Genomic DNA, 10693 nt, shown 5'->3' with positions numbered 1-10693 from the left:
GGCCGCCGAGTAGGTGTGGCTGCTGCGCTGCTGCCGCCGCCCGCGTGGCCTCGGTTGGACCACTGAATTTTTTACGAGCGTTCAGTCTACACCCGTAAATATCACAGATCCGTCCTCCCACAGTGGGAAGAGAAATCAGGAACTGTGCGCCGGGGTGATGAGAAGGGAAAGTGTGGCTTGGGGAGGGCACCGCTTGGGATGATCTCGTTTGACAGGAAGAGGCCTCCACCTTTTTAAGAACACTGTCACCGGAGCCCTCTGAATGCAGAGGACCCACTTTGTGCTGGATCGGTCCAAAAATGTCTGGCGCTCCTTGCTAGTGAGCGCGGTCCTAGAGTAGGCAGTGTGTACACAAGACTTGCGGCAGTGTGAAGTCTGGTTTAAGACGACAGGATCTTAAGAGTGTGAAAATGTGACTGAAGATACAAGACCTGAAATAATTGCCGAAAACTTGGCTTGTATGAGTTCTGAAAAGGGAGACTTGCCTAAGGCGAAGAGAGAATCAGTCTATCTCTGTCTCAGGTCTGTCTCATAGCTAGAAATTTCTTTTTTAGCACCAAAGCAAACCCTTTAACTGTTCTGCACTGCCAAGAAACCCTGACATTGCCCTTTCTCCCTCTGATCCGTCCCCTAGAAAAAGATTAACATTAGTTGAATATTTTCTGTGTGCCTGTGCTGCGATGATCGTAGTTAACCCTCACATCGCTATAATTCAGTATGCCGCTTTTTCAGGTGAGGAAGCTGAAAATCAGTGTGTTTAAGTGATTTGTCCTAAGTAACAGTGTGAGAGAAGGAATGAAGTTGACCAGATTCTGCCTACCGAGCCCAACGCTCTTCGAGCGAAGAGCAGACGTGATTGGATGGTTCTTCTCCAAATTAGGGTCCATTGGGTTCTCCTGGAGGGAGTCCTTTGTTAGCTTCTCTGTTTTACTTACCTAGAATGGGGGCCAACACTAACCATTGACTAAGAGTTTTAGTAAAATCTTCCTTTGGGTGTTGCAGTAATCCACTAATCTCCAAAAGGGAGTGTCTAATATTGTCAGAAATGAGTCTTTTTATAAGTAGAGGAGGTGAAGGTAAGAATATTCTCAACACTAGTTTTCATTTTCTAAGGAATCTGCTTTCTGATTTGTTCTTTAAGCACTGCCTTCTTCTTCCTAAAACTGTATTTTTGTATACCGCTTATTAACCAGTCATTGTAGAATGAAGAAGATCCTCCCCTCAGTTCTTTATAACTCTGTGTAACAGTTGTGGTAGAAGGTGTAATGTAGAAAAAATTTTTCAATTATTGGCCAGTATCTGTTATGGGCATTACCTGAATTTCATTGATTTATTTGATTCCTTCCTCTTATAAGGGCTGACTTTTTTTTTTTTTTTTTAAGTATTTTCAGAAAATTGGGGCCTTAGCTTGATCAAGATCAGCAGTGAGAATTTAAAGCTTAAATTTTGTAACTGTGATTCCTTGGTCTCTACCTTACGATAGTAGATATGTGGCATGATTTGTCCACACATAAAGTTCTCCTGTCCTTTAATTTCTGAAATAGTTTATACGTGTGTAAATACCCAGAAAAATTATTGGGGAAATATGTGTCCCACTTAACACTTTTTATAGACCAGTCACTGAGGGACAGTTTATATTGTAAAAGATCACTGATAACTTACATTATTCAACTATAAAATTGTCTTCAAGTGGTTCTTATTTTGTACTGTTTTTATTTTTATCTGTTATTTTAATATATACTTTAGAATACACAAACTTGGAAAAAGGAATACCCTAGATATTAATAAAAATACTTCCTTGTTGCTACTCTGTAGAGTCAGTGCAGTATTGCTTTGTGTAATGTACCTGGGGTCTTCTGATTCCTTATTTGAGCAACCTCAGACCAACTGTTTTTAGAAGACTTCTCACTTCAGTTACCAGGGCAGTACTTAGACTCAACCTCAACAAGTAATGAATATTTGCCTCTTCAACACCAAATTTTTAACTCTTGCTAATGTATTTGCCAGAAGTGTATACATATACAGTAATTTTGACAGGGTGTCTATTAAGGTATTATTATCTCCATTTTAGAAATCTTGACGGTACTCAGAAATTTAAAAAATTAACCTTTACGTTTGAGTTTAGGAGCTTTGTTGTAAATGACACCGATGAAGAATAGCAAAAATGTGTGCAGAGGAAGTAGCCTAAACTGTAGGAATCATGATATATAAGGTTTCAATGTAAAATCTTGCAGGATATACGGTCTATAAAAGAACTCAATGAGCTTAAATGCAATATGAAACTTTTCTGATGTGCCAATCTGACTCTGTGTGCTAGTAATCTGCTAAATTTTTATGCTTCTAGCTTTTAAGTCTCAAAATTCTACCATGCCTTTTTTTTTAATAAAAATTACAAGTAATGCATGCATCTGTTCTTACTCTTTAAATGTTTTATAGTGCAAAAGTACACTGAGCACAAAAAAAATTAAAAAGTACATTGAGCACGAAGTGAACTTTCCTCTTTGTGGGCCCTCAAGCCCTCCTGTCCCCCGGCTTCTTCCATCAACACCATAGTTTATTATCAGAGAATACCACCTTTGCGTTTGGTGAGTTTTCTTGCAGAACTTTTGCATGCATTCACACAACTGTGTGTGTTCATATTGCATGGGGAGTTCTCCCCCTTGGCGTATGACTGTTCATTCCAGTTTTTCATCAGCTCTCTGAGAAGGAGCTTCTTGCATGCCACAGCCCAATACTTTTGAAACCAAGTCCCCCTAAAACACAATTCTTATGCCGAGTTTTTGGTTAAACCCTCTATTGAAGACTTCATTCTCTTTCTTGTCCCACAACTGTTCCCCTCAGGATTAAAGAGTATCAAAGAAAGGGGGGGATTGAAACCAACAGGACCCTGTGGGGCCTTTCCAGGAACAAAAGTCGTTCTGTGTCCCCCATTTCTTACTTGTAAAAAAAAAAAAAAGACTTTAGACTCAGGCTTTTCCTGAGTGCCAAAGAGTAGCCTCAAGCCAAGGACAGGTTAATGAAGAGGACTGTAGAGTCACAGGATTCCTAGTTTCTCCTGAAGGGATATAGATAACAATCTGACATACACCTTTGAATTGTTCTGTAGAAACTAAGACCCCCACCCAGGTGGAAGATGTCCACCACACGTAGATCTCAAGCATTGTAGACCTCAGACTGGTTGGAACCAGAAAGTTGAGATTCCTGAAACATAAGCATGTTATCAGCCAATCAGAAGAAGGTTCTTGAGCTGATCACGCATCCTGTGACCCTCTCCTCTTGCTGAAAGCCATCCAGGAGTTCAGGTCTTGTCAGCATGAGCTGCCCATTTTGCTTGCTTGGCATCCTGCAAATAAACCCATACCTTGTTTCAAACACCTATGATCAGAGTTTGGCTTTCTGTGCCAAGGGCACACCAATAACACTTTTAATGCCTTCCTTTTCCATCTTAACTTTTGAGATGTCTTATGGGTGGACAGAATGGACAAGAGATGGCTTCTCCTTCCTTAGTCGGAAGGAAAAGGCACTCCTGCCATCTGCATGGTTATCAGCTTCTACTGACAGCTCTTTTCCTCTTTCAGCTCCCAGATCCACCACAGACATTTGTGTTTAAGGCAGTGTCATGCAAATAGCCCACATCTCTGCCATTTACTCTCTCGAATACAGCAGTGTACAAAAAAAGTCACACTTTCATAGAAGCAGCTTTCTGTATTTGTGTATGCTGTTTTGAGATGGGAGGAGGGCTAGGAAAGGAATAGAAAGAAGGGAGAAAAAGCCTTGGGGAGGACTGGCAGCGTTACTATGACTACCCACTTCAAAGTTGAGTATACGTAACAGTGAATGCCTTGGTTGAGCCCTGCAAAGTGCAGAGGACAAGGCTTCTAGAAGCATTCAGCTGTTTCTCACAGATGCACTTTAAGAGTCCATGATTTAGGGAAGGAACTTTCTCATTTACGTATAAAACCATGAATGTGTATTTAAGGGGAGAAAGTCAATTTTATGTTCCCAGTTTCGTACACACATTTACTGTATAAAGATATATATATATTATATATATGTGTGTGTGTGTGTGCATATATACATTATTTGTATATGTATGTATTCACTGACTTTAGTTTATTCAACATGGATATTTCTATTATTATGTCTCTCTCCTTTTTTCATTGTTTAACAGTACTATAGAAAACATTATACCTGGTTAGGAGTTGAATACACATTAATCAGTTCATCTGCTGTTTGCTTTTTAAACTTTGAAAAGACAAAAGTACTTTTTCTGGTTTTGCAAATATAGAGGCCTCTGCCCCAAATGCAGAGGTATGAAGGGAAGGGTCCAGCCATCAGAATGGAAAAGTTTTGCACATTCACCTCATTAGTAGGTTTCTGCTTGATTTGTGACTTTTAAAAAGACAGCCTTTTGTTATAATCAATGTAAAAGCAGTGCCTTTCTTTACAGCCTTGTGATTCACAAATCTATAACCATCAGCTCTTTTCCAACTGTGTTCAGAATGCAAGGAGCCACTTTCTGATTCATTAAATGCCATTTTGTCAAATGGCAGCTATAAGGACTCGTAAGAAAAGGGGGAAAACCTCAGAAATGCAGCATCTTCAGTGTATAATTGTTTGTAGCTTGGTGACTACCAGAGACCTGTAGTTTAATTCTTGACCTTGCTCAGTTGCTGAGTCCTGTCTGATTCTTTGCGACTCCATGGACTGTAGCCTGCCAGCCTCTTCTATCCATGGGATTTTCCAGGTAAGAATACTGGAGTGGGTTGCCATGCCCTTTTCCAGTTTAGTCCTTAAGAGTATCTATTACTAAATCGTAATCTATTATTAAATCTATTACGTAATCTATTACTAAAATTATTACTATTTAGTAATAAATTACCCTAAATTACTAAATCGTAGTATCTATTACTAATAAATAAATACTAATTTATTTATTAGTAAATAAATTACTAAATAGATGCATCCTTTCTACACACAGTTGAAATGCCCTGGGATCCTGAGCATTTCAGGCACTGGGTTGTGCCCCAGTTCCTGCCTCATGACTAAATTAGCTGTCTGCCTCTTGCCTTGCTGATGTAACTTTCATCACCACTGCTGCCTGGACTGTCACAGTTGTCTCCCCAGCCATCTTCTCCCCTTCTTTTCTGCCTGCTTTCTTTTCTTTTACCTACTCTTCTGGCCTGGAATTATCAAAAACTCCTGTTAGGCTCTTAATGGACAAAGCAACAGTTTCAGAATATTAGATGTAATCTCTGAGCCTTTGACTTTGTTTTGGCTGCTTTGCTAGTGATAATCGTGGGTTCATTCATTCAGAGTTTTCTTATTTCTTAGTTCTGATCTTAGCTTCATTTTAGATACTATAGAATCCTAAAAGGCTGTTCATTAGACGACAAAAATTTTACTGTAGTTCTATAACCCAGACAATTATGAATAAAGAACGTAACTAGCAAGATAGTTGTGGTACTTAGTGACTACCATTTCTATGAATAGAATATTTTTATGTGCTAGGCAGGCAGGCAAAAACTTCACATGTATCAGTAGTTACCAGTTTAGGGGGTTATATTTATGAGGTATTTCTTAGAATTTCCATCAGATAGAAGAGCCAATACACAAAACCACTCACTTAAAAATGAAAGCTGAAAATAAAAAATGGGGAGGAGGAGTAGTGCATATAGAATTCATACAGGGAAATAGATGGGTGCAACAGATGTTTGTCATCGGAGTATTTGACTCAATCTCTTAAGTGCCTGATCGAAACTATTATGTAAAATAAATTCTGATAGTAACCTTGGATTTAGAAGATTATATTCTGGAGATACTGATTTTTTGGTTTTAGGGAGTCTTATCTCAAACATCAGCACACATCAGATTCACCTGGAGGTCTTGTTAACAGAGATTTCTGACCCTGTCCCTAGAAGTATGTGTGTTTTGTTTTGTTTTCTGTTTTTACTGAGGTGTAATTGACATTTTTAATTTTAAATGGAAGCCCACTCCAGTGTTCTTGCCTGGAGAATCCCAGGAACGGGGAAGCCTGGTGGGCTGCCGTCTATGGGGTCGCACAGAGTCGGACACGACTGAAGCGACTTAGCAGCATAGTTGATTAACAATGTTGTGTTAGTTTCTGGTATACAGCAGAGTGATTCAGTTATACGTATACATGTATCTGTTGTTTTTCAAATTCTTTTCCCATTTAGATGATTACAGAATATTGAGCAGAGTTCCCTGTGCTGCACAGTAGGTCCTTGTTGATTATCTGCTATAAATATGGCAGTGTATACATGTCAATCCCAAACCCCCAATCTAACCCTCTCCCCACCCATCCTCCCTTGGTACCTATTATTGACATATTATGTTAGTTTCAGGTACACAACTTGATAATTCAATATTTATATATATTGCTTTTTTTTTAAAACTGAAGGATAGAGAATGAATTCACATTCCTGAATAGTCTGAGTATCCAAAGCTCATGAGTTAATCACAGTATGCTCCCTCACCAAGGCCTTAAAGAAACCAGTTTGGAGAGAGGGCAGTAAAAAAAGTTGCTGGGTAGGAGAGACAGCAGAGGAAAGGCGACAAAGAAAGCAGCTTTTCAGACTGAAAGAATAGTATTGGCCGAACATGTTCACCAGAATGTATTTTGTCTCACATCTTTTTCCCTTTGTGACTTTTTAAAATTTATTTATTTTTAATTGGAGGATAATTGCTTTACGATATTGTGTTGGTTTCTGCCATACATCAACATGAATCAGCCATAGGTATACACATGGCCCCTCCTGCTTCAACCTCCCTCCCACCTTCAGAAGCTAAGAGAACATATGTTTCTAGTGTAGGTCATAGGTAGTAAAAAGTCTAGGTGGATGATGATAAGAGTTTAGCCTTATTAACTGGATGAAATGATAACTCCTTGTCAGCTAATATTTTTGAAAATTCCTGAAATAATTAAACAAGTTGCATAAAAGACATGCTGCTTCTCTGTCATTGCACAGGCAACTGGTAGCCATCATAAATAAAAGTAGAATCCCATTTTAATGAACTTTGCAGAATATCACAGCTGTCACATTTCTATACAAATGTTATTAACATTATAATCTCTTCTACAGTGCAAAGTAGCTCAAATATGAGCTTTTAAATTTATTCTGGGAATAATTTAATAGTATACCAAAGCATTAAAGAATTGATTTGAAATTATGTGAAAAGAAATGCTTTTAGATTTACAAAAGCAGTGGTACTTGAGAGGGTACGTATCAATATGGTCATGCCCTCTACTGTAGCTATTTGAATAACTGTGCAAAGTTAATTCATAGTCTTCCTAAAACATAACAGATCAGGAATCAGGCGCTGCTGGGCCAAGATCATACTCTTTGCAAAGAACATCTTAAGTGTGTGGTTCTAGACTTGCTGTATACGGAGTGGACATGAAACTCCGCATGTGTCGGGTGAGTGGCGTGAACGGTGGGGCAGAGGTGGGAAGTTTTGAAACCTCACAATCCATAAGGAAAGGAGAGATTGGCAGACTGTGACAAGTGGCACATAGGAAGCAGAATAAATTAATTGGTTCAGCGTGTTGCCTTTTAAAATGAGGTTCCTGTCTCTAACCATACAGTCTTTTTAGGGACTCTCCACAGACATTTATCTGCTTCCCCTGCCTTTTTTTTATGAACTTAGGAGATACAGTCACCAGATGTGAAGGCTTGGTAAAACTCTGACCCCTCTCCTCTTCCTTCCTCAAGGCTCAAGAGTTACCCCACAATACCCTTTGCTCAGATCACCTTTTTACTTTCCTCTACCTTAGTCCCTTGAACATTGATCCTTACTGACTCTTATTTCATGTGATGATAGGTTTTTGTTTATATTAGAGTATAATTGCTTTACAGTGTTGTGTTAGTTTCAGCTGTACAACAGCGTGAATCAGCTATGTATATACATATATCCCCTTCCTCTTTTTTTTCCCAGAACTCTCAAAGGCAGAATCACTTGTGAAATGATGATAATGGCTGCCATGTACTGACTGTCTGCTTTGTGCAAAGTGCCATGCTGAGCATTTTACTTACGTTATTTCATCTAACTCTGAAGTAGTTAATAGGAGTATCCCCATTTTGTCAGTGAAGAAACGGGCGCCGAAACAAATACTTTGCCAAGGTTACTCAGCTTCTAAGTGGTGGACTAGGATTCACTGTGGGCATTCTGACTTGAGTCCATGTGCTCTCAGCCTCCTTCACTGTCTCCCATAACTGGAATCACATTCCAAACTGGAGGCTCCTCCTTAGGCAGCAGTGGCCCTCAAGTTTCTTGTTCTGCCCAGCAAAGCCCTATTTGCTTAAAAAAAAAAATGAATGTGAAATTCACAAGATACCAGTGTGATAGAAAAAACAGTTATATATGTAAGTAGCACTGAATTAGCCACATGTGTCACAGGGACTTCGGAAGTCCTTAAACGCCCATAATTTTCTGTTTCTTGTCTTTGCCTTTGTTCTTTCTTCATATCCATAGTGACTAGCACATAATACCTTATACATTGTATGGCGTCATCGACTCAATGGACATGAGTTTGAGCAAACTCCAGGAGATAGTGAAGGACAGGGAAGCCTGGCATGCTACAGTCCCCGTGGTCACAGAGTCAGCACAACTGAACGACTGAACAACAACAATACTTGTTAAATGATTGAATTTGTTATGTATAAATGAATAAAGCCTGTGTTAGAATGAAGTGTCTTTTGGGGCATAAATATAGCTTGATTTTCTAGAACTTGGGGTTTTCATGACTGAAGTGAAACAGGAGGGTGGAAATACACCATTGCAAAAATATAGAGTACTTTAAAGTTTCATATGTATACCAACAAGTATCTACTGAGAGTCTGGTATTGGGAAGGTACTGTTTTAAGCAAGTGTGCAGTGGTTTGCAAAACAGGCCAAGTGCTTACAGAGCCTGTGGTCTTGAAGCTAGTTATTTATTTCCTTTTTAATATTTGAATGAATTGAGGTAGGATAAATTTCTCAAGATGGGCTACCAAGCAGTTGGTAGCTTTACATCTATAAATTATTACCTCCTGCCACTTAGCCATGAAGCCCACTTTAGTTATTAAGGCAGGAGTTATTTTTGTCTTGTGTTGGTTAATTTTAACAAGAAAAATGTGCATTATAATATTACTCCTGGTGGTGTTTGGCAGTCAGAGTCTGGCCGTCATGACTCAGCTTCTCAGGTTACTCATTGTATATAATATCATTCTTGGCTAATATCTAACCAAGTAGTACTGAGCTTGCCAAATGTATAAACCTAAACTTGCAGCAATCTCAACATCAGCAGTAGATGTAACGGAGCTTTGTCTGTGAGAGGGAAGGAAGTGGAGGGAGGATGGGAGCATGTGACAAAGTCATGATCATTCAATTGGATAATCTTATAATTTAGCAGAAACATCTGGTCTTTCCCACGTGTCATCATGATGATAATTCATTGAGAAAAACACTTTTGTGCTAACAGCAACTAGTGAAATTTGAGGGAAGGTAAGACTTTTCTTCTTAAATTGTAAAACCATGACCCAGGAAGCCTTGGGAAACAGAACTTGTGAGCTTTACAAACTGATTTAGTTGCACAAGTTGACTGATTTTAAGAAGCACTATTGTGTGTAGAATAGGAACTCCGTAATAGGAGTAGTCAGCTAACTATAAAAGGAATAAGTGAAGTGGTCTCTTACCTTCAAAGCTGTTGGAGAAGAATTGGTATACCTACCAGAAATCTATTTCTGAAAAGCATCTAAATAATATCATTTAAAAATGAAAACTTATTAGAAATAAGCCAAATGCTCACCAGTGTGAAAATGGATAAAAAACTGTTTATATATAGAATGGACTATTACCTTGTAATCAGCAGCCCGAAAGGTAAAGTACAGCTACACACTACAGTATTAAGATATTAAGAAGAGATGGCAAGAATACACAGAAGAACTGTACAAAAAAGATCTTCATGACCCAGATAATTACGATGGTGTGATCACTCACCTAGAGCCAGACATCCTGGAATGTGAAGTCAAGTGGGCCTTAGAAAGCATCACTACGAACAAAGCTAGTGGAGGTGATGGAATTCCAGTTGAGCTATTCCAAATCCTGAAAGATGATGCTGTGAAAGTGCTGCACTCAATATACCAGCAAATTTGGAAAACTCAGCAGTGCCCACTGGACTGGAAAAGGTCAGTTTTCATTCCAATCCCAAAGAAACGCAATGCCAAAGAATGCTCAAACTACCACACAATTGCACTCATCTCACATGCTAGTAAAGAAATGCTCAAAATTCTCCAAGCCAGGCTTCAGCAATATGTGAACCGTGAACTTCCTGATGTTCAAGCTGGTTTTAGAAAAGGCAGAGGAACCAGAGATCAAATTGCCAACATCCGCTGGATCATGGAAAAAGCAAGAGAGTTCCAGAAAAACATCTATTTCTGCTTTATTGACTATGACAAAGCCTTTGTGTGGATCATAAGAAACTGTGGAAAATTCTGAAAGAGATGGGACTACCAGACCACCTGACCTGCCTCTTGAGAAATCTGTATGCAGGTCAGGAAGCAAGGGTTAGAACTGGACATGGAACAACGGACTGGTTCCAAATAGGAAAAGGAGTTCGTCAAGGCTGTATATTGTCACCCTGCTTATTTAACTTATATGCAGAGTACATCATGAGAAACACTGGACTGGAGGA

The 10693-nt window shown here is 39.1% G+C and overlaps 1 protein-coding gene across 2 annotated transcripts in view; it reads left to right on the top strand.

Annotated features, from left to right (window-relative positions):
* RUFY3 (RUN and FYVE domain containing 3) overlaps positions 1–10693 on the top strand; it is a 97487-nt gene that overhangs the window by 1884 nt on the left and 84910 nt on the right. The window contains exon 1 of one of the 2 annotated variants that reach the window (XM_010839100.1): positions 33–732. The exons of the other annotated variant lie outside the window; for it this stretch is intronic. Within the exon in view, the coding sequence (XP_010837402.1) occupies positions 681–732 (52 nt within the window). The 5' untranslated portion in view covers positions 33–680. Of the gene's footprint in view, positions 1–32; positions 733–10693 lie in introns of those variants that run through there. 2 annotated transcript variants of the gene reach the window in all.

This window comes from Bison bison, unplaced genomic scaffold (assembly GCF_000754665.1).
Source record: "Bison bison bison isolate TAMUID 2011002044 unplaced genomic scaffold, Bison_UMD1.0 scf7180017864110, whole genome shotgun sequence".
Classification (NCBI taxonomy): domain Eukaryota; kingdom Metazoa; phylum Chordata; class Mammalia; order Artiodactyla; family Bovidae; genus Bison; species Bison bison.
The sequence above is the reverse complement of the archived record's forward strand: the minus strand, read 5'-3'. Positions and strand labels throughout refer to the sequence as shown.